The 24,260-nt window shown below is 46.0% G+C and overlaps 2 protein-coding genes across 2 annotated transcripts in view; one reads left to right on the forward strand and one right to left on the reverse strand.

Annotated features, from left to right (window-relative positions):
• Nucleotides 1–2,671: 2,671 nt before the first annotated feature.
• Nucleotides 2,672–24,260, reverse strand: part of LOC135098776 (putative neural-cadherin 2) — a 31,233-nt gene continuing 9,644 nt past the window's right edge. The window contains exons 3-6 of the mRNA XM_064001169.1: nt 22,960–23,075; nt 21,752–21,916; nt 6,755–6,892; nt 2,672–3,160 (exon numbers count right to left, since the gene is read on the reverse strand). Of these exons, the coding sequence (XP_063857239.1) occupies nt 2,816–3,160; nt 6,755–6,892; nt 21,752–21,916; nt 22,960–23,075 (764 nt within the window). The 3' untranslated portion in view covers nt 2,672–2,815. The remainder of the gene's footprint in view (nt 3,161–6,754; nt 6,893–21,751; nt 21,917–22,959; nt 23,076–24,260) is intronic.
• LOC135098772 (basic proline-rich protein-like) lies at nt 11,177–16,894 on the forward strand. Its single transcript, XM_064001165.1, has 5 exons — nt 11,177–11,427; nt 12,958–13,354; nt 13,417–13,874; nt 13,937–14,044; nt 14,110–16,894. Exon 5 carries the CDS (start codon nt 14,520–14,522, stop codon nt 16,608–16,610), a length of 2,091 nt encoding a protein of 696 aa, XP_063857235.1. The 5' UTR covers nt 11,177–11,427; nt 12,958–13,354; nt 13,417–13,874; nt 13,937–14,044; nt 14,110–14,519; the 3' UTR covers nt 16,611–16,894.

The following is a 24,260-nucleotide window of genomic DNA, read 5'->3' on the forward strand; positions in this document are numbered from 1 at the left end:
ACTTTTACACCCTTCTACCACACGGAGCAGGCAAAAACACGAAATCTCAAATTTCACGGTTACGTCGTTGTTGCACCGCGCGCCTGTTACTGTTCTCACCACTAAGAACAATGCACGAAATCTTTACACGCAAGTACAAGAAAGAAGAGATAAAAGAAGAATAGCTTTTGTAATTTCTAGTCCGTATAACGTCTGGAGGTGGCTGTACGACAAGAGGAAATGTCTCAGAGTAGTTGAGGAAGTGAAGTGACGGAAAAATTTCTTGCACAGTTCCGCAACAGCTAAGGTCAAATGACACAGGATTATGAAATTGCATAGAAATACTACTAGTGAGGAAGGATGTGATGAAGAGACGCCGGCGTGTACGTAGGCTTGGCGGGATGGCAGGCTGCGGGCCACTAGTGCAAGGTTTGTAACCCGCGAAGCCTTTGCACCTGTGTGGCGGCTTGGTGTGGCACGGCGCGCTGCTTAAAGGTGAGGCAGCGCCGATGAAAAACAGCATCAAACGTGAGGTAAAGCAGGGCATTAAAGGAAACCAAACTTTCAAAGCAAACGGACCACTGGAGAAAAAATTATATAGAGCGAGGACTTGAAGAGAAGACGCCGGGTAAAGCAGCGGAACAATCAATAAGTCAGTGTCAGCCTTCCCGGAGCAGCGCGCGAGGTCAGATTGATGAAAACCCGCACGAATATTCAATACAATCCAATCGCACGTGTCCGGAAGCTGTCATGAGGCTGTTTATTATTCACACGCGTCACATCCTTTACAGTAATGTGAGCAGGGAAGAGAGAAAGGTCACTGGTGTTTAAAAAGCCTCCTAAATGTTGGAATATAGATAAAACGCCCCTGGAATGCTGAAATATAGAGAAAACGCCTCTGCAATGCTAGAATATGGAGAAAATGCCCCTGGAATGCTGGAACATAGAGAAAAAGAGCCTGTGAAATGCTGGAATAAAGAAAAAAATGTCCCTGGAATGCTGGACTATATAGAAAAAAGATCTTGTAATTCTCGGATATAGGAAAAAAAACCCTGGAATGCTAGAAAATAGAGAAAAAACCCTTGGAATGCTAGAAAATAGAGAAAAAAAACCTTGGAATGCTAGAATATAGAGTAAACGCCCCTGAAATCCTGGAATATAGAAAGAAAGCTCCCTGGAATGCTGGAATAAAGAGAAAATGATCCTGGAGTGCTGCAGTATAGAGAAAACGTCTCCTGGCATGCTGAAATATATAGAAAACATCCCTGAAATACTGGAATATAGAGAAAACGTTCCCCTGGAATGTTTGAATACAGAGAAAAAGGCCCTGGAATGCTGGAATATAGAGAAAACGCCTCTGGAATGCCGGAATACAAAAAACTGGAATGCTGGAATATATAGAAAACGCTTCTGGAATACTGGAATATAGAGAAGACACCCCCTGGAATGCTTGAATACAGAGAAAAAATCCTGGAGTGCTAGAATATAGAAAAAATGCTCCTGGAATGCTGGAATATAGATCAGCATCCCGTGCCAAGCCTGCAGATAGTAATGCAAGGTCAGTACTCACCCGCGGGCCCGTTTTCCTGCACGTGGCCCAGCATGGTGGTGTTGGGGAAGACCGGGGCGTTATCATTGATGTCCTTCACCACCACCGTCACCACAGTATCCACCACGTGCACTATGCTCCCCTCGCCCCCGCCACCTCCACCACCACCACCACCAACACCACCAAGCACCTGCACTCCCTCACAGCTGCTTCCCTTTAGCGGCGAGGGCGTGAGAGCTTCCTGGCCTGACTCACGCGTCACCTTGCTAATGGTGACGCCACCAGACGAAGGAATTCTGTTAGTGGTGGCGGGAGATTCCAGATTAGTGTGATGGAGCGTGCGGGGCATGTTCCTCTCTTCCACAGCGTCTCCTTGTCCCTCAGAAGCTTTGTGTTCACTGGGGGAAGCATCCTTGTCCTCCCTTCCGTGGCGCGATGGAATCTTTTCCATAACCTTTAATCTGCTAGATTTCCTCGCCTCAAGAGACCCTCGCTTGGTGCTCCCTGCGAAAAGCGAGCCATGAGGTGCCCTGTGATCGGTGGGTCCTGCGCCAGGCGGGTCGGGATGGCGGTCAGTATGAGAGGAGAGAGGGGAAAGGTCTTGCCGAATACCATTCGCAACGCTCAGCGTGGCGTTTGCGGCTGCACTCAGCGGCGCAGTGTTCACGGCGCAGCGAGCCTCTCCCGGACCCTCGCGTAGCTGCCGCTTTCCTCGTCCACTTCCCTGGAGAGGATTTCCTTGTGGTTGATCTGGTGGCGGCACTTCCACGTGAGCGCCGCGGCCTAAAAATCTCGGGAGGCGTAGCTTCCTGGAGGCGCTCACGTTCCTCATCTGAAAGTCATGAGCGGGCGTTCCCAGGTGGTCGTTCCGCGCTGCCTGAGCGAGAGGGTCGTGCCAGCCTGTCACGCTCTTGTTTTTGGTGCCGAGAGGGAATTGCGAAGTGGATTCTGATTTGTCCTTCACATGTAAATGCAAGTTGTGGCTCCAAGTTTTCCAGTTTTGTTTCCTACGCTCCCGGCGGCCCGCGGCGGCTGTGATTGCTGTCTGTGGTGATGGATGGCTTGGCGGAGAGCCGCGAGCCGCCGCCGTCACTCCAGGGTACGAGGCCGGGAAGGATCGCCTGTCCCGATACTGCACACCCCCCATGGCGCCCGCATCTTCGCCGCCCCGCCGCCTCAGGAACTGGGACGTGACGGCAGATACATCCCCGTCACGGCGTCTGGACGGCGCGATGTCTTCATTCAAGTTGTTTCCCTGCGGCGTGGGAATCAATATCCTCTTTGCCTTCACTTCCTGTTGCTCTGAAAGACATCCTGCAGCCTCTCTTTTGCTGGTCCTACCCTCCCCCACACCTGGCGCTCTTTCCTTCCCCCGTCAGCTGGCCTCCCGTGCCCCGTATCTCCTATGGCCGCGTCACCGCTTCGGAGGTACTGGGGCCAGGCTTGGGTGGGAGTGATATCTCTTTCGGGGTCCTGGTGGCCCCAAGACGCCTGGCGGTGGAGGTGGGATGGGGAGAATGAATGGGGCAGTACGGGGGTTGCTTCCTGTTCCTCCCCGCTTCCTTGGCCGTCCCGCACCTCCACCCGCAGCCGCCACTCGCCCCTCCCGTGCGGCGGGTCCCGGTCCAGTGCCTGCGCCGCCACGCCGGGGAAGGAGGACACCAGTTAGTGGACTCACGCAGATAAGTATGCATGGATAGATGAGTAGACTAATAAGAAGATAAAGATTGATAGTAGATACGTAAGTAGAAAGGTAAATCGGTAGACAGATAGGTAAATAGGTAGTGGACAGGAAGATAGGCATAGATAAGGATTTTACTTGCATACCTTTATTTATTCATCTGTTTGTCTGTCTGTCTTTCTACCCCTTTATTTGTATGTTTACTGTCTGCTGGGTTAGTATGTCTGTTTGTCTGTTTGTTTTGTGGGTCCGTCTACAGTTTTGCAGTCCGTTCATTTGTTTTGTCTCTAACTGCCTCTTTTGTTTGTCTGTGTATTATTTTTTTGCCTTTCTTTTTGTTTGCCGTCTGCTTGTACTGCGATAAATAGACATAAGTAGATAGGTAGATAAGTAGACAGATAGATAGGTAGATAGATAAATAGATAGACAGGTAGGCAGATACATAGAAAGATAGATAGATGGATAAATTAATAGACAAGTTAATGAATAGATAGGCAGATAGACAGAGGTAGACAGATAGATAGATAGATGAATGAATAAATGGATACATGAACGAATATATAAATACACGGGCAGATTCATTCATACATACATACATACATGCGTACACAAAGGAAGAATAAGCAGCAGAGTACCTGCTAAGTTCTAAAATTGAATGCTGTTTTGCCAAGAGCTGCATTAGTGGTGGTGGTGGTGGTGGTGGTGGTGGTGGTGGCTGCGGCGGCGGCGGCGGTGATGGTGTTTACAGCGAGAGTACAGTACCTATTGACACTACAGTGTTCATGATACAGTTGAGAAGTGTTGCCTCCTCCACAGTTTGTATTCTCTGCATTTAGTTTTTCATTCAAGTTCCTTCTGTGTTTTGCTTTTTTTGGTGGTGTTTATCATGTTTTCTTTATTATTTGTTTATTTTTTCGAACTGTTATTGTTTCGCTGCTGCTGCTGCTGTTGTTGTTAGTGGTGGTGGTGGTGATGGCGTCATTATTATTATTATTATTATTATTATTATTATTATTATTATTATTATGATTGTTGCTATTATTATTATTGTTGTTGATTTCAAATTGCATACCTTTATTTATTCATGTCTGTCTGTTTGTCTTTCTATCCCTCCGTTTGTCTGTTTACTGTCTATTGGTTTAGTCTGTTTATCTGTCTGTTTTGTATGTCTGTCTACTCTTTCTCCATCTGTCTATCTGTCTATCTGTTTGTCTCTATCCATCTGTCTGCCTTGTGAGTCTGTGTAGTATTCGTCTATCTCTCTGTTTATTGCCTGCTTGCACTGCGACAAATATGAGGTGAGCAAATATCAGATACAATTCCAAAAGCAAAAAATATACCCGTTTAATTTTGGCTGTTGTAACCATTGTTGGTCGACGGTTGTGCTCAAGGAAGCTTACAAGACTTAAACTTTCTTGGTTGTGCCTTGGACTACTGGGGACTGACGTGTGGCTGGTGGGAGGAAGTGCTGAGGTTTGTTACGGGCTGTAACTGGCTGACGAGAGCGGCAGGAGCTGAATACACTGTGAAGCCAATGAAGTATCTTTGTTGTGTATACGTGCTTTAGAGTCGGTGAGTGTAAACTGTGTGCGAGTGTTCTACGTCAGACTGTGTGCCCAAGGCTGGAGTCTCACTGTCTGACATGTAGACAATGTTTGGAGTTCGAGGTTTTCATGGATTTTCTTCCAGACGCTTACATTGATATGTTTATGTTATATATTTACTGTGGTGAACTTTGCTCTCTAGTTTGAAATACAGTCAAACTTCGTCTTTTGAATTAAATTCAATCCTGAAGGCCGTCCGTGAACAGAAATGTCCAAAACAATTTTCCCCTTACGAATCAATGTAAAATGGATTAATCCGTTCCTGGCCCAAAGAGGATTGCTTTGCAACACTACTTTGCACACAAGTTCATACTCAAACCAGTGGAATCATTAAATCTAACAAGTAAGTATTTGCCGACGCTTGACTGTATTTTCCTTCTACAGAAAGGCGACTGAGAGTACTCAGGTACTCATGAGTGTTTCTTCTACTGATGACGCAGAATGCTTGTTCGATTTAGGCCAACACTAGAAACACGGAAACACTCGTGGAAACTCTAATTTCAACTATGGCTTGTCAACAGTGGATCGCACAATGAGTTCGGCTGAAATCTCTGATGAATGATGGAAAGGAAGTGGATGTCAGGACAGAACCCTGAGAAACATTACTGTTAATAGACTCAGACGAAGAGGGACCGTCCAACGCGACAACAAGAAGACCTAGATGCATTAAAAAATAACAGTCATGGAAAGGAAGGAGGAGGAAGAACAAAAAGAAGAAAAGAAATGAAGAAAATGAGAGAAAGAAGAAGAAGAAGAAGAAGAAGAAAAAGAAGAAGAAGAAGAAGAAGAAGAAGAAGAAGAAGAAGAAGAAGAAGAAAAAGAAGAAGAGGCGAAAGAAGAAGAAGAAAGGAGAAAGGAGAAGAAAAGGCGAAAGAAGAAGAAGAAGAAGAAGAAGAAGAAGAAGAAGAAGAAGAAGAAGAAGAAGAAGAAGAAGAAGAAGAAGAAGAAGAAGAAGAAGAAGAAGAAGAAGAAGAAGAAGAAGAAGAAGAAGAAGAAGAAGAAGAAGAAGAAGAAGAAGAAGAAGAAGAAGAAGAAGAAGAAGAAGAAGGCGAAAGAAGAAGAAGAAGAAGAGAAGGCGAAAGAAGAAGAAAAGGCGAGAGAAGAATATGAAGAAAAGGCGAAAGAAGAAGAAAAGGCGAAAGAAGAAGAAGAAGAAGAAGAAAAAGAAGAAGAAGAAGAAGAAGAAGAAGAAGAAGAAGAAGAAGAAGAAGAAGAAAAAGAAGAAGAAGAAGAAGAAGAAGAAGAAGAAGAAGAAGAAGAAGAAGAAGAAAAAGCGAAAGAGGAAGAAGAAGAAAAGGCGAAAGAAGAAGAAGAAGAAAAAAAGGCAAAAGAAGAAGAAGAAGAAGAAGAAGAAGAAGAAGAAGAAGAAAAAGAAGAAAAGGCGAAAGAAGAAGAAGAAGAAGAAGAAGAAGAAGAAGAAGAAGAAGAAGAAGAAGAAGAAGAAGAAGAAGAAGAAGAAGAAGAAGAAGAAGAAGAAGAAGAAGAAAAAGGCGAAAGAAGAAGAAGAAGAAGAAGAAGAAGAAGAAAAAGAAGAAGAAGAAGAAGAAGAAGAAGAAGAAGAAGAAGCAGAAGCAGCAGAAGCAGCATAAGAGAAGAAGAAGAAGAAGAAGAAGAAGAAGAAGAAGAAGAAGAAGAAGAAGAAGAAGAAGAAGAAGAAAAGAAGAAGATGATGATGATGATGATGATGAGGAAAAAAGAAGAGGAAGAAGAAGAAGAGAAAAAGGAAGAAGAGAAAGAGGAAGATGAGAAAGAAGAAGAAGAAGAAGAAGAAGAAGAAGAAGAAGAAGAAGAAGACGAAGAAGAAGAAGAATGAAGAATGAAGAAAAGAAAAAATAATGAAGAAAAATAATTAAAATGATGATGATAATGAAGGAGGCTGCTACTGCTTGCTCTTCCTTTGTGTTCCTTACACATTCACATACACATTCACCGCGCACTCACTCTGAGCTGGATGAGGTCTCCGGTGCTGGCGTTGATGGTGAAGAAGGCGTCGCCGTCACCAAGCTGATCCACGCCGTCACCACTCACCCGGAAGGCCAGCCCCACTGCGTCACTGCTGTCCGCGTCCACCACCTCCACCTGCAAGAAACTCACGTGACGCCCTAGTGCTCAATCAAGCCAGCCCTTCATCACAGCCACTCCCAGTTAGTCAAAGCTGCCCATGTTTTGTGTTGTTATGCATTGATCAAGAGCTGAAAAAAAAAAAAAACAAAAAAAACGAGGTAGGTACACAGAGACAAGGCAAAGCACAGAGGAAGTAAATGCAGAAGGGTACTACATACACTTCACCACTATGCATTTATCGATTTTCTCTCTGTGGGTGCTTTCCTTCCTTCCCTGTCACGAGGAGCACTCTACGCTGATTGAGTTTGGTGGGGGAGAGTTTATTTTGAGGCTCCGCGGTTCATATTTCCGAGTGAGGAAACGCCAAAAAAACACACAGCACCGCGTAGCTTGAATGACGGGCTAATATTCCTTCCCCTTCTCGTTTCTTTCTATCCTGGAGCTGCAAATAGTGAAGAAAAGATGCCATAGGGGTATTTATTTTGCAGGACCGTTAAAAGCTGGAATAAATTTTAAATTTCAACCAATACTCCCATCCTCTTCATCTATTTCATTATAGCCAACAAACATAAGGGCATGGTGGAAATGCGGGGTTTTTGGGTTGGGAAAGCCAAAATGAGACATTTTTGACATTCCTAAAAAGTCTAAGGAAGAGAAAAGGCATATTTTGAAAAAGGGAAATTTCTAGGTTATCCTAACCTAACTAACCGTGAGGGAAGGTTTTTCTCCACTGGACACCAACCCCGCCCTTAAGGTCACTAACCGAACCTAACATTACCTAAAACCATCCGGGGAGTTTTGCCCCCCTCCCTTGCACTCGCCTTATGGATACTACTAATCTAGCGTAATATCACACCAGCACACCACACTAACAAGAATTATTTGTTAGTACTGACAAAATTAAGATACACAGATCCCTGGGATTCCCATTGCAGCACAGGAAACAGTCCACTAGACTCAAATCACAATCCGTGCACCTGTCTGACGCCATGAGGGTAGAACTGACGTGGCAGCTCCCTTGCTGCCTTTCATACTCTCGCGGAGGACTACACGCGGACTAATTCCAAACTATACCGGCCATTTGAATTAGTGGCATTACGTGCAATACAAATGTGTCACCCATAAAGCTTTATTTAATTACATAATATGACAATTAATTTACATCCAGTGCAACAAAAATATCAGTCAATAATACAATGGCGAATAAAATACCTGCCACGGGACCAGTTACTGTGGTGACGTAATGCAGTCACAGTACCCGCATACCAACATCCTAACACACACGCAATACTGAATGAGCCAGCACTGGGGCCGAGAGGATGAGCGAGGAAGAGATGAATTTTTAAAATTTGTTTGCGAGTTGTTTGTTATTTGCGCCACATGGTGTAACAATTAGAAATTCTCCAAACAATGAGATGTAAACCCTGCGAAGGGATATAGTTACGTACGGCGTGTTCATTGAAACAACAATAAAACCAAAATGGTGTAGCAAAGCGTTATTCTTTGTTTTCTGTCACTAGCACCCACCATCATCATATCGTCATCTTCATCATTTTTTCACTGTCCACACGTCATTGTTCATCATCGTATCATCATCCTCACTCTGCTGTCACTCCACGTGTCACTACCATCCACCACCACACAGCACTACCACCTTCACTCCACGTGTCATCACCACCCATCACCACACTGTCAGCACGTGCCATCACTTTCACTCTGCCATCACTACAAACTGACCATTTCACCACCACACTATCACTACCTGTACTTCATCAAATCACCTTCATCCACTGTCACTACTTACTCGTCACTATCAGTCACCTTCACTTTTCCGTTACTGAAGACTCCCACTCTTCACCACCCTCGTCATCACCACCACCACCATCATCACTCAGTATCGGTGCTTCCATTACAGGACGAAGGCCTCATAAAACTTTCGCTTTTAATTCCTGCCTGCCCGTCTGTTTTGGGACACCACAGCAAAACTTCCTAGCTCGCCCCTCCATCCAGGTGTTGTGTGGTGATCCATTCTTTGTTGTCAGATGGTTCGGCCCACGGCTTCAGTGAGTCGGGTTTAGAATTCGACATTCTGAGCTGTGGTCATTTCCCTTGCCAATCACAGTCCAGGGAGCGAATACTCAAAACTCTCCTTTAGCTCACTTGTATCCTGCTATGATCACTGAAGAGGTGCTCTGTGAAATCGATTCTTGAAACCTTCTAGCCTCTCGTTAAGTTAAGGGAGCGTTTCGTTGTGGGGGTACATTTATCACAGCAGCTGACGACGTGCGAGGGGCTAAGCCAATCAAACGAAGGCACTACAATCATCTGCAGCCGATCACATTCCCAGAATCTATAAATTGTTATTGTTAATCACTAGTGGCGGAGAGAAAGAACTTACCATGACAAGCAAATGTATTAGAAGAGGTACATTTAGTGACGAAGTGCTTTGTCCATCTACTGCCACGACTTCCTTATATAAATAAACTCTCCCTGCAATTTTTTTCCACTACTGTTGTGTGTTTTAGCAAGGACTTTGTATACTACGGTACGAGGACGGTCCACTCAACATTAAACATTTGCTCTCGCCGTGACGGTAGCGCCTCCAGCAGCCAGAGGGAAACATTATTCCCGCCCTCGTAAGTTTACCATTACTTGCACTCTTTGAGAACTGATTTTTCTTGAGTTATCATGCCCACTCACTGGCTGCGCTGTGCATTACTTGGCTGCAGAAATAACAGGTTTATGCTTTAAGTTTAAGTTTGATAGAATGAGTGCAACATTAACCCGTATTCCCTTCAGCAACAAAAGCTGTACAATCACTCAAAATAGCTGGTGACCGTCTCTTGGCAGCCGAGTGCCCTTAAAGCACTCACTTTGTTCTTCACACAGGATTTACTTGTGAGCAGGATGAATGAAAGCTTGCGACGGGGAAAAATTGACGCGGGGGGGGGGGGGCGATAACTGAAGAGGAGAGGGTATGGGGACCTGGGGAGACAGAGGGTGTGTGCGCTTCATGAATTAAAAATATGGAAAAGAATAATGCTCGTTATGATAACTATTATTATTCTAATATTTGTCATCCTCAGTAATTACTATGATACTGATAAGAGTTACAATAACATCCAAATTGTACAGAACCTGAAAGAAATTTCACTCTTGCTAACGTTTCTCTCTCTCTCTCTCTCTCTCTCTCTCCAGAGATATATAGGAAGAAGAGATAGAATGAGAAGCAATAAAAGGATGTAGAAAGAGGAGTACCGTAGAGATGAATGATGACGTCACAGACTGCTGCTGTATTTATAATTATAATCTCTATTATTAACGACAATTGTCCCACACACACACACACACACACACACACACACACACACACACACACTGTTGCTAAGATGGTAAAACTGTAAGGGCTTGTTTGCTGGGCGGTGACTTACAATATTTTATGGGGTGAAAAAAATAAAATAAATAAAATAAATAAAGCACACACACGCCCTCGGTCTTCCCTCGTCCTCCTGCCCTCTCCTGTTTAACTCCTCCCCCGGCCCCCTTCCTCCTCGTCGGAATCTTTCATTCTTCTGATGAGTAAATCCCGTGTGAAGAACAAGTGAGTGCTTTAAGGGTACTCGGCTGCCAAGAGACGGTCACCAGCATTTTTTGGGTGACCTAAATTGATTTCTATGTTCAGACGACGTGAATTACTAACAGAGCAACTCGTGGGTCTCTGGACTGAGTCCTTCTCGTGCTGCAGAATGGGCAGGTGTAATGGTGTGCTGTGGTGGTGGTAGTGCAGCACGTGTGCTAGTTATTACGCAACACAGGGGAGGGTTCCCACAAGCGGCTCCAGACACACGGAATCCCCAGCATTCTAAAGTTTTTTTTCGTCTCACCTACTATTGTTTCCACACCATGACTGATACTCTCAGGTCCACAATACTTAGTTATATCTTATTATCGTTATGAATGTAAATCTTCATATTAAAATCGACATCAGTAATTCCTATTTACCTTTTGGTGCGGCATGAACACAGTTCGGGAAATACTGTGTTCAAATAATCTTCTATACTCTTAGCTGTGCCGGGGCTCCCATGGCCCAGTGGAAAGAGTGACGGTCTTGGGAACAATGAATATTGGACGCCAGCGTTCAAATCCCATTAAAAACCTTAAAAAAATAATTAACTAATTAAAAAAAAAAGATATGGTTGAAAAAAAAATCACATAATAAACAGCATTTCTTCTTTAATATACATTAACATGAACATAATATGGGGAAATAGGCTAACTTTGCAAAAAAAGTGTTGGGCCTTCGTGGCCCAGTGGGTAGAGTGATGAACTTTAAGATTGGCGTGAGGGAAGCGTGGGTTCGAACCCCACTCGGAACTTACAAAAAACTTCAAAGAGTATCCACTCCACCACCATGTGTGCCTAAAAAACACACAGTATGGTGGTGGAGTTGCCCAGGGGAGAGCTGCCCTCCCCACCCCTTCTCCCTCCCTGGGAACTACAAGGACCACCAAACTGACTCACTCAAGTAGGTTAACAATAGGCTAGGATAGGTTAGCATAGCACAGCATAGGATAGGATAGGACAGAGTCAGTTTGTAATGGTCCATGTAGAGAACAGGGTAAGGAGGAGGAAGACCAGCAGCACCAGAAGAAGAAGAAGAAGGACCACCAGCAGCAGCAGTAGAGGAAGAAGAAGGACCACCACCACCATCAGGAAGGTAGGGCAATGAAAATAAAATAAAATAATAATAATAATAGATTAATAATAATAATTCAATAGTTTCAGCAGGGGAAGAAGACCACCAGCAGCAGCAGAGGAAGAGGAAGAAGGACCACCAGCAGCAGCAGAGGAAGAAGGACCACCACCACCACCAGAGGAAGAGGAAGGACCACCACCACCAGCAGAGGAAGAAGAAGGAACACCACCACCACCACCATCAGGAAGGTAGGGCAATAAAAATAAAATAAAATAATAATAATAATTCAATACTTTCAGCAGGGGAAGACCAGCAGCAGCAGCAGAGGAAGAGGAAGAAGGACCACCACCACCAGCAGCAGCAGAGGAAGAGGAAGAAGGACCACCACCAGCAGAGGAAGAGGAAGGACCACCACCACCACCACCATCAGGAAGGTAGGGCAATGAAAATAAAATAAAATAATAATAATAATAATAGATTAATAGTAATAATTCAATAGTTTCAGCAGGGGAAGAAGACCAGCAGCAGCAGCAGAGGAAGAGGAAGAAGGACCACCAGCAACAGCAGAGGAAGAGGAAGAAGGACCACCACCACCACCAGCAGCAGAGGAAGAAGGACCACCACCACCATCAGGAAGGTAAGGCAATAAAAATAAAATAATAATAATAATAAATTAATAATAATAATTCAATAGTTTCAGCAGGGGAAGAAGACCACCACCAGCAGCAGAGGAAGAGGAAGAAGGACCACCACCACCAGCAGCAGAGAAAGAAGGACCACCACCACCATCAGGAAGGTAGGGCAATAAAAATAAAATAAAATAAAATAATAATAATAATAAATTAATAATAATAATTCAATAGTTTCAGCAGGGGAAGAAGACCACCAGCAGCAGCAGAGGAAGAGGAAGAAGGACCACCACCACCAGCAGCAGCAGCAGCAGCAGCAGCAGAGGAAGAGGAAGGACCACCACCACCACCAGCAGCAGAGAAAGAAGGACCACCACCACCACCACCACCAGCAGAGGAAGAGGAAGGACCACCACCACCACCACCATCAGGAAGGTAAGGCAATAAAAATAAAATAAAATAATAACAATAATAAATTAATAATAATAATTCAATAGTTTCAGCAGGGGAAGAAGACCACCAGCAGCAGCAGAGGAAGAGGAAGAAGGACCACCACCACCAGCAGCAGCAGCAGCAGCAGCAGCAGCAGCAGAGGAAGAGAAAGGACCACCACCACCACCAGCAGCAGAGAAAGAAGGACCACCACCACCACCAGGAAGGTAGGGCAATAAAAATAAAATAAAATAATAATAATAATAATAGATTAATAAACTGACTCACTCAAGTAGGTTAACAATAGGCATAGGCTAGGATAGGTTAGCATAGGATAGGATAGGACAGAGTCAGTTTGTAATGGTCCATGTAGAGAACAGGGTAAGGAGGAGGAAGCACCACCACCAGCAGAGGAAGAAGACCAGCTGCACCAGCAGATGAAGAAGAAGAAGAAGGACCACCAGCAGCAGAGGAAGAAGGACCACCAACAGCAGCAGCAAAGGAAGAAGAAGGACCACCACCACCAGCAGAGGAAGAAGGACCACTACCACCACCACCAGCAGAGGAAGAAGAAGGACAACCACCACCAGCAGAGGAAGAAGAAGGACCACCAGCAGAGGAAGAAGGACCACTACCACCACCACCACCACCAGCAGAGGAAGAAGGACCACCAGCAGCAGCAGTAGAGGAAGAAGAAGGACCACCACCACCATCAGGAAGGTAGGGCAATAAAAATAAAATAAAATAATAATAATAATAGATTAATAATAATAATTCAATAGTTTCAGCAGGGGAAGAAGACCAGCAGCAGCAGCAGAGGAAAAGGAAGAAGGACCACCACCACCAGCAGCAGAGGAAGAGGAAGAAGGACCACCACCACCACCACCAGCAGCAGAGGAAGAGGAAGAAGGACCACCACCACCACCACCAGCAGCAGAGGAAGAGGAAGAAGGACCACCACCACCACCACCAGCAGAGGAAGAGGAAGGACCACCACCACCACCACCATCAGGAAGGTAGGGCAATAAAAATAAAATAAAATAATAATAATAATAGATTAATAATAATAATTCAATAGTTTCAGCAGGGGAAGAAGACCACCAGCAGCAGCAGAGGAAGAGGAAGAAGGACCACCACCACCACCACCACCAGCAGCAGCAGCAGCAGCAGCAGAGGAAGAGGAAGGACCACCACCACCACCAGCAGCAAAGGAAGAAGGACCACCACCACCATCAGGAAGGTAGGGCAATAAAAATAAAATAAAATAATAATAATAATAAATTAATAATAATCATTCAATAGTTTCAGCAGGGGAAGAAAACCACCAGCAGCAGCAGAGGAAGAGAGACCACCACCACCACCAGCAGCAGAGGAAGAAGAAGGACCACCACCACCACCACCATCAGGAAGGTAGGGCAATAAAAATAAAATAAAATAATAATAATAATAATAGATTGATAATAATAATTCAATAGTTTCAGCAGGGGAAAAAGACCAGCAGCAGCAGCAGCAGCAGAGGAAGAAGGACCACCACCACCAGCAGCAGAAGGATTACCATCACCACCAGCAGCAGCAGATGAATAAGAAGGACCACACCATTACCACCACCACCACCAGCAGAGTAAGAAGGATCACCATCACTACCAGAGCAGCAGCAGAGGAAGAAGAAGAAGGACCAACACTACAACCAGCAGCAGAGGAAGAAGGACCACCAGCAGCAGAGGAAGAAGAAGATGCATCACCACCAGAAGCAGCAACAGCACCACCGAACTGACCTAGACAACTTCAAGCACCACCAAACTGGCTGACTCAGACAGGTTAAGGATAGGATAGGATAGGATAGAACAGGTAGGATTAGGATAGGATATTATGGTTAGTTAGTTAGATGGTACATGTAGTTGTCAGGGTCAGGAGGAAGAAGCACCAGAAGAAGAAGCATCACCATCATCAGAGGAAGAAGAAGCACCACCAGCAAAAAGAAGAAGTAGCACCACGAGCAGCAACAGAAGGACCACCACCAGCAGCAGCAGAAGAAGAAGAAGAAGGACCACCACCACCACCAGCAGCAGCAGCAGCAGCAGAGGAAGAAGAAGAAGGACCATCACCACCACCACCAGCAGCAGCAGCAGCAGAGGAAGAAGAAGAAGGACCATCACCACCAGCAGCAGCAGCAGAGAAAGAAGAAGAAGGGCCATCACCACCACCAGCAGCAGCAGAGGAAGAAGAAGAAGGGACATCACCACCACCAGCAGCAGCAGCAGCAGAGGAAGAAGAAGGACCACCACCACCATTACCACCAGCAGCAGCAGAGGAAGAAGAAGAAGGGCCATCACCACCACCAGCAGCAGCAGCAGCAGAGGAAGAAGAAGGACCACCACCACCACTACCACCAGCAGAGGAAGAAGGACCACCAGCAGCAGCAGCAGCAGAGGAAGAAGAAGAAGGACCATCACCACCACCAGCAGCAGCAGAGGAAAAAGAAGAAGGACCATCACCACCACCAGCAGCAGCAGAGGAAGAAGAAGAAGGACCATCACCACCACCAGCAGCAGCAGAGGAAGAAGAAGGGCCATCACCACCACCAGCAGCAGCAGCAGCAGAAGAAGAAGAAGGACCACCACCACCACTACCACCAGCAGAGGAAGAAGAAGAAGGACCACCAGCAGCAGCAGCAGCAGAGGAAGAAGAAGAAGGACCACCACCACCAGCAGCAGCAGAGGAAGAAGAAGAAGAAGGACCATCACCACCACCAGCAGCAGCAGAGGAAGAAGAAGAAGGACCATCACTACCACCAGCAGCAGCAGAGGAAGAAGAAGAAGGACCACCAGCAGCAGCAGCAGAGCAAGAAGAAGGACCATCAGCAGCAGCAGCAGCAGAGGAAGAAGAAGGATCACCAGCAGTAGCAGCAGCAGCAGAGGAAGAAGGATCACCAGTAGCAGCAGAGGAAGAAGAAGAAAGACCATCACCACCACCACCAGCAGCAGAGGAAGAAGTAGATGGACCATCACCAGCAGCAGCAGCAGCAGCAGCAGAGGAAGAAGAAGGATCACCACCAGCAGCAGCAGCAGAGGAAGAAGGACTATCACAACCACCATCAGAAGCAGCAGAGGAAGAAGAAGAAGGACCACCACCAGCAGCAGCAGAGCAAGAAGAAGGACCACCACCACCAGCAGAGGAAGAAGAAGATGGATCACCACCAGCAGCAGCAGAGGAAGAAGAAGGAACATCACCACCAAAAGCAGCAGCAGAGGAAGAAGTAGATGGATCACCATCACCAACAGTAGCAGAAGGATCACCATCACCACCAGCAGCAGCAGAGGAAGAAGAAGGACCACCACCACCACCACCAGCAGTAGCAGAGGAAGAAGAAGAAGCAGCACCAGCAGCAGCAGCAGCAGAGGAAGAAGGAGGAGGACTATCACCACCATCAGCAGCAGCAGAGGAAGAAGAAGGACCACCAGCAGCAGAGCAAGAAGGACCACCACCACCAGCAGCAGCAGCAGAGGAAGAAGTAGATGGATCACTACCACCACCACCACCACCACCACCACCGGCAGAGGAAGAAGAAGAAGGATCACCATCACCACCAGCAGCAGAAGCATCACCATCACCACCAGCATCAGCAGAGGAAGAAGAAGGACCACCACCACCACCACCATCACCACCACCAGAGAAAGAAGAAGGACCACCATCACTAACAGCAGCAGAAGGATCACCACCAGCAGAGGAAAAAGGATCACCATCACTACCAGAAGCAGCAGAGGAAGAAGAAGGACCACCAGCAGCAGCAGAGGAGAAAAGACCACCACCACTAGCAGGGGAAGAAGAAGGACCAGCAGCAGCAACAGCAGCAGCAGCAGCAGGAGAAGGACCACAAACAGAAGGAAGAAGCAGCAGCAGCAGCACCACCGAACTGATCCTGACAACTTCAAGAACCACCAAACTGACTGATTCAAGCAGGTTAAGGATTGGATAGGATAGGATAGAATAGGATAGTATAGGATATAGTTGTCAGGGTCAGGAGGAGGAGAAAGAACAACCAGTACCACAACCACCAGAAGAAGAAGAAGAAGAAGCATCACCATCATCAGAGGAAGAAGCACCACCACTTGCAAAGAGAAGAAGCAAGAAGAAGCAGCACCACCAGCAGCAGCAGAAGAAGGACCACCACCACCAGCAGCAGAAGAAGAAGTAGGACCATCACCACCACCAGCAGCAGCAGAGGAAGAAGAAGGACCATCACCACCACCAGCAGCAGCAGAGGAAGAAGAAGGACCATCACCACCACCAGCAGCAGCAGCAGCAGCAGCAGCAGCAGCAGAGGAAGAAGAAGGACCATCACCACCACCAGCAGCAGCAGAGGAAGAAGAAGGACCATCACCACCACCAGCAGCAGCAGAGGAAGAAGAAGGACCATCACCAGCAGAAGCAGCAGCAGCAGCAGCAGCAGCAGAGGAAGAAGAAGGATCACCACCACCAGCAGCAGCAGAGGAAGAAGGACTATCACAACCACCATCAGAAGCAGCAGAGGAAGAAGAAGGACCACCACCACCAGCAGCAGAGCAAGAAGAAGGACCACCACCAGCAGCAGCAGCAGAGGAAGAAGAAAAAGGACCATCACCACCACCAACAGCAGCAGAGGAAGAAGTAGATGGATCACCACCACCACCACCACCACCACTACCAGCAGAAGAAGGAGAAGGATCACCATCACCACCAGCAATAGAAGGATCACCATCACCACTAGCAGAAGCAGAGGAAGAAGAAGGACCACCACCACCACCATCAGCATCATCAGAGGAAGAAGCACCACCAGCAAAAAGAAGAAGCAAGAAGAAGGAGCACCACCAGCAGAAGAAGAAGAAGAAGGAGAACAACCACCACTAGAAGCAGAGGAAGAAGAAGAAGAACCACCACCAGCAGAGGAAGGCGAAGAAGCACCACCACCAGAAGGAAGAAGCAGCAGCAGCACCACCGAACTGACCCTGACAACTTCAAGCACCACCAAACTGACTGACTCAAGCAGGTTAAGGATAGGATAGGATAGGATAGAATACAATAGGATAGGATAGGATAGGATAGGATAGGATAAGATAGGATATGGTTAGTTAGGTGGTCCATGTAGTTGTCAGGGTCAGAAGGAGGAGGAAGAAGCAGCAGCACCAGCAACAGAGGAAGAAGAAGAAGGACCACCACCAGCAGAGGAAGAAGAAGGACCACCACCAGCAGAGGAAGAAGAAGGACCACCACCAACAGAGGAAGAAGAAGGACCACCACCAGCAGAGGAAGAAGAAGGACCACCACCAACAGAGGAAGAAGAAGGACCACCACCAGCAGAGGAAGAAGAAGGACCACCACCAACAGAGGAAGAAGAAGGACCACCACCAGCAAAGGAAGAAGAAGGACCACCACCAACAGAGGAAGAAAAGAAGAAGAAGGACCACCACCACCACCACCACTACAGGAGAGGAAGAAAAGAAGCAGCATAACCACCAGCATTAGAAGCAGAAACATCACCGAACTGACCCTGACAACTTCAAGCACCACGAAACTAACTGACTCAAACATAGGATAGGATAGGATAGGGTAGGATAGGATAGGGTTAGTTAGGTGGTCCATGGATCATAAGGAGGACCAGCAGCAGCAGCAGCAGCAGCAGTAGAGGAAAAAGAAGAACCAGCAGCAGCAACAGCAGAGGAAGGAGCACCACCACCACCATCAGAGGAAGCAGCAGCACCACCACCGTCAGAGGAAGAAGAAGCGGCGCAATCATAGGAAGAAGCAGCATCACCACCATCATAGGAAGAACAAAAGGAAGCAACTCTACCAGCATCAGCAGAGGAAGAAACAGCACCACCACAACCACCACCATCAGAGAAAGAAGCACCAGCACCACCACCACCACCATCAGAGTAAGAAGCAGCAGCACCACCACCATTAGAGAAAGAGAATGTATTAAAAATAGCTTACATTGTATTAATAATTGCTATCATTGACATGGGAGGGAGCATTTAAGATTAGATGGGATGATGGTAATGCCATCCAAATAAAAGGTGAGATTATTCTTCATTACATTCTTTTTTTCTTTTTCATGGTCTTTATTTATTTATTTTTTTTTTTAAATAAAAATGACTTCATTTTGGTTTATAATTTCCATGTCTCGTGTACTCGTGAAGCTGGTGGTCAAAGCAACAAAAATCTTTTTGATAAAGGTTGCTTCGGGAACACCATCAAGCTCCCATTCATAAACTCCATTTAACTTATAAGTCGGCATTATTTGCGTCTTTATCATTATTTCTTCTGGCCCTCCAATGCGGCAGGAGTGCATGATAAGACGGCCGTATTGTTGGTCTCCAGAAGAGTTTCCTTCACACACGTCATGTGTGTGAAGGAAAAAAAAAAAAAAAAACATTCTTAAATTAAGGTTATTTGCTTTTTAATAATTATTAATTCTTACACATTTAAATCGCAAAGAAAACCCAAGCTTGCTTGCTTGCTAGGCTTAATCACAAGGCTGGGTCATAAATCGTAAGTAATGGCATTGGGGCTTTGGACAAAATATAAGACTGTCAGCATTCATGTGATGATCATGTCTGGAAACCGTACCTTCGCCTAAATCTACTATCTGTAAGATGTTTATATTAATACTTAAACGTAATGTTAAGATATTAGTGCAGAGTAGAAATTAGTGATGACATGACAGGGGAGCCTGACTCACAGTGGCAGGTAGTTCCACAATGCAGCCACCTTCACACCACATGAAGACTTATGAGGTGGATTCAAGGGATGACCATGGGCAGCTGTCACAATGCCATGTAACCATTAGGCTGATACATAACCTGCTACCTGAATAACCCAGTACACTACCAGTGACACAAACCTCAGATACATTATGATCTCATCACACAAAGTAAGGAGGAACTTCCGAGTCTGCAAAAGTTACCTCACCTCTCAGGATCCTTAGGAAGGCAAATAAAGAACATGTCATTATTTCATTTGGAATTATTTAAACAGTAAATTGAGCATGATCGAATACCTATCTTGACAACATGTATGTTAATATAAAGCTGCGTGAGTGGACAAATCGCTTCTCTCTCCACGTTCTTCAGTGCGGCGGCTGAGTCCTCTATCCCTATGGTTGCTTGGCGGTGCTGCCTTCGCGTGACGACCAGCTCGTCCATTGGAGTGGTTCGTCCTCCTAATATACAGAGTCCTTAGTTTTAGTATTGCACAAGGCATCTTAAACCCTCTCAGTACTTCCTGGTGACACGACTGGTGCACACTCGTGGTATTACCAACAACACTTGGCAAAAGGCCACGAATAGAACCTTGGAGCAATTAACACTTGTGGTGTAGTTGGAGGAGCACTGGACTTACGAGTCAGTCGCGCAGGATGTGGCACAACTGCGCAATTTCTTCATGTGAGTCTACATAACGAAACAAATGGTCATCACTGACGTACTGGATATTCTCTCTCTCTCTCTCTCTCTCTCTCTCTCTCTCTCTCTCTCTCTCTCTCTCTCTCTCTCCGTCTTAGAGCACAGCTAAGTTCATCTATCACAAATAACTCCATCCCGCCAGTCTTATCATGCACTTGTTATGGAGACTGACATATTTCATGTAGTTTCATGCCTGAAAGCACTTCTGCCACAATGGAATTAGTGTTGAAGGCCAGAAGAAATAATGATAAAGACGCAAATAATGGCGACTCATAAGTTGAATGGAGTTGATGAAAGGGAGCTTGATGGTGGTCCCGAAGCAACCCTTATCAAAAAGATCTTTGTCGCTGATCGTAAGGGACCTTTACGCTTTGAGCATTGCCCTTAAGCGATCTAAGGAATCTTTAGACCTTTAGACTTGTGACCATCCTGCCCCAGGGGAGAAACTGTGGACCTTTCATTGTGCCCGGGGTGTTGTGTTTGCGACTCACATCTGTGTCTACGTATTCTGGGTTATGCATGTACTGTTCCAGGTGTAGGACTAGTCCGTTAAATCTTTCCTGGCTTCTATGACATCCCTGTCTGCCTCACCGTGTCTTGCAATACGTAAGCTACCTTTTCTTATCCATCCAGTATGTGTTCTGCTTTGTCTGACTATTATATTCTGTTCTCTACGTACTTTTGTGATCTGTTCTGCTCTATTCATATGTGATCTGTTTTGTTCTGTCCATCTATGATTTGCTCTGTTCTGCTCTGTCCATCTGTTTTCTGTTCTGTTTCCTTAACTGTCCATCTAATGTCTGTCCTGTTCTATCTATGATCGGCCTTTATTAGCATTCAGGGCACTGCAAAGAATCGTTTGCATGGACACAAAAAAAAAGAACAGGAAGTTAGTTTTATGAGTTTATCTTCTTCAGACGACAAAACTAATTAAAAAACCTTAGTACGTAAAAAATGTCTTAAAGGTTGCAAGTCATTATGGGAAAAAACTGCCTGGCTGTGAAAGGATTAATCGTTAAAATGTCTTCAACCTCAGCCACTCCCTAATCACTGATGCTGTATTGTTATCTCTCATTAGTTATACAGAAAAGTTTCCCTTACATTTACTGTGGCGGTGATGCTGAACGAGTCTATCACAATGATAGACTGAATATGAATAGACTGATATTCACTGAGGGGATGGTGGCGAGCAAGTGTGCCTTTAGAAATTTAGCCAGTACTGTAGCGATCGTGACGGGAGTGTCTGCTATTAGAGAGTTTGCCAGCATTTACTCCAGTGACGGTGGAGAGAGTCTTCTTCGTCACCTCTATCATCCAATCTTTATACGCGGTCGCTGTTTCTCATGAGCCGCCACCACCTGCCTGTGTCGCTACCCTGTCAGTATCCAGACCCTTCTCCCTCATGTTCGCTGCTACACAATCTTTCCACCTTACCTTGTTTCTTCCTCTCTGTCTTTTCCTTGTACTATCATATCTAGAGCACCTTCTCATCGCTTTTTCCATCGCTCTTAATGACGTGTCCGTACAAACTTAGTCTTGCCTCTTGTGTCTTTCCTGAAGTCTGTTCAAAATTCACCTTAGTAACAGTAGCGAGCAAGTGTGAGGAGAAAGTTAGCCAATACTTACCCTGGCAATAGTGGCTATGAAGTCTGTTATTAGAAAGTCAGCCAGTACTCACTCTGGCAATAGTGGCGGGCAAGTCCCTGTCATCCTCCTCAATAACCGTGATGCGCGGGGCGGGACGTACGAACTCAGGGGCGTTGTCATTGACGTCCCCGATCTGCACCACCAGCTGGGCGCGGGCTGCAGCTCCTCCTGCCTCCGCCGTGACCTCCAACTGGTGCTGGCGAGGCGATGAGGTGTGGTGAGGTGAGGAAAGGGAGGAGAGACGGAAGAGAGAGCGAGAGACAGAGATGGCAGACAGACAGGCAGACACACAGATGAGGGACCATATATACGTACTCGTACATGCACACATGTACGTAAATACTGACATGCACAGATAGATATACAGACACATGAACGGATAGAAAATCACACACACACACACACACACACACACACACACACACACACACACACACACACACATACTGGAAAAAAAATCATTTAAGCTGGAGAGAAAAAAAAGATAAAGCAAGAAAGCAAAGAAGACAAGATGGTTTGAAAAAGATTCTGACACAAAAGCAAGTTTTGGAAAAGAAACACACACACACACACACACACACACACACACACACACACACATACACATACACACACACACACACACACACACACACACACACACACACAGAATGAAGACATGATAGTGAGAGAAACACGAGGCGGGGAAGAGAAGGAAAGAAGGAAAGGAGGAAAAGAAAATAATACTAAGAATAGACAATAATACAACATGAGACTAGCATATAGTTATCAGTGAAAGGGGGTGTTTAAACAGGGAGGGACATGTAGATAAACGGTCATTGGGAAGGGAAATAATGATAACAAAAAGAAAGAAAGCTGAGATGTTACGTGTAGAGATAAATGTGGCTACTGACAACACCACCATCTCCCTTGCACACGAACACCACCACCACCACCACACACCATCACCACACACCACTGCAAACTCCTCGCTTAACGCAGCAACGAAAACGGACTTGATAAACTGGTAATTAATTAGTCGTTGTAAAGTTCTGCGGTGAGATAGAGCGAGTTGTGAGTATGGCAGTGTGGTGGTGCGGTGTAGTGTGGTACCCGCTTCGTACAAGTCCAGTTTCTGATCCGAAAATATTTATACCTGACTGATTAATTGCTTGATAGATTTAACGACACAACAAAAATTGATTTCAACAACTCCACTCTGGGCGAACTGCACTGATTCACCCCGCGTGGCGCCCCTACCTGGTGACTGAGCTCGTGGTCCAGGGCGACGGCCAGCGTAACGGTGCCGGAGCGCTGGTCGATGGTGAAGAGGCCCCCAACGTTGCCGCCCGTGATGCTGTACTTGATCTCAGCGCCTGGCGAGAGAAAGAAGGTGGCGGTGAGGGGCGGGTATCAGCTGTAGTCTCAAGATCCTTTCACTGCTCTAATGCATTTACCCTCTACCCTAACCTCTGTGGACGCACGTTTTTAGTTCCACAGTCACTTCTGAAGGTTACACTGGCGAGAGAGAAGGCGCCAGTGAGCGTTGGATAGAAGCTTTAGTCTTAAATACCGCTTTCACTGTTATTGGTCTCTTTCCCTAATCCCAAACCTCCCTGGAAACCTCTCTTTACTGCCACAGCCACCTCTGAACGTTATACTGGGTAAGGAGAGGATGCGGTGACACGGAGAGAAGGTGGCGGTGAGCGTTGGGTGGAGGCTGTAGTCTTAACATTTCACTGCTCCTTGGTACTTTCCTTACCGCTAAACCTCCTTGGAAACCTCTCCTTTAGTTTCATACCACTGAACGTTGTAGTACTGGCTAGGCACTGGAAAGTCTATTTTTTTTTTTTCTTTCTTGTCGGTTCAGTGCTGTGATTTGTGAAAGGGTTAAATGGCGGTGAGTTTGAGCGGAAAGGAAAGACTGAGAAGGGAAGGAAGTGGTGGAGGAAAGATTGGAGGACTGGAGGCTTAAAGATATTGTGCAGAGGAGGAGTAGAATGAGAAAGAGGAGGAGGAAGTGGTGGGGACGGAAGGGGAAGAGGGAAGGTAAAAATTTATGGACAGAAGTAATATTGTGTGAACGGTGAGGAAGTAACATGACGAGACAGACAGACAAGGACACACACACACACACACACACACACACACACACACACACACACACACACACACACACACACACACACACACACACACACACACACACACCACGTGAAAGAACTGCTCTGTGACAAAGTGTATTCCCTTCCAAATGTTGCTGTTCACAATGTAATATCAGTCCTACGGTGGTGGTGGTGGTGGTGGGTGAAAGGATGGGCAGGTGGAGGAAGCCTTGTTCTTTTTGTATCCCGTTCCCCCCACACAAAGTTTACCAGTAGTAATGGGGAGTAGATAAGCATTCCTGGTTCAACAACAAAAGGACATAAGAGAAGCCGCAAGAATCCACCAGGCCTTCCAGTACACGTGGCAGCTCCTGTGTATGAAACTTGCCTACCTATTCCGATCTGTTACGTCCACCCATAAATGTCTAATTTTTATTTTTTTTTAAATCTCCCTAA

The sequence above is a fragment of the Scylla paramamosain genome, unplaced genomic scaffold, assembly GCF_035594125.1.
Source record: "Scylla paramamosain isolate STU-SP2022 unplaced genomic scaffold, ASM3559412v1 Contig80, whole genome shotgun sequence".
Lineage (NCBI taxonomy): Eukaryota > Metazoa > Arthropoda > Malacostraca > Decapoda > Portunidae > Scylla > Scylla paramamosain.

Bases quoted from the DNA above. Each gene is read 5' to 3' on its own strand.
- LOC135098772 (XM_064001165.1), top strand. From the start codon at position 14,520: ATGGTACATGTAGTTGTCAGGGTCAGGAGGAAGAAGCACCAGAAGAAG.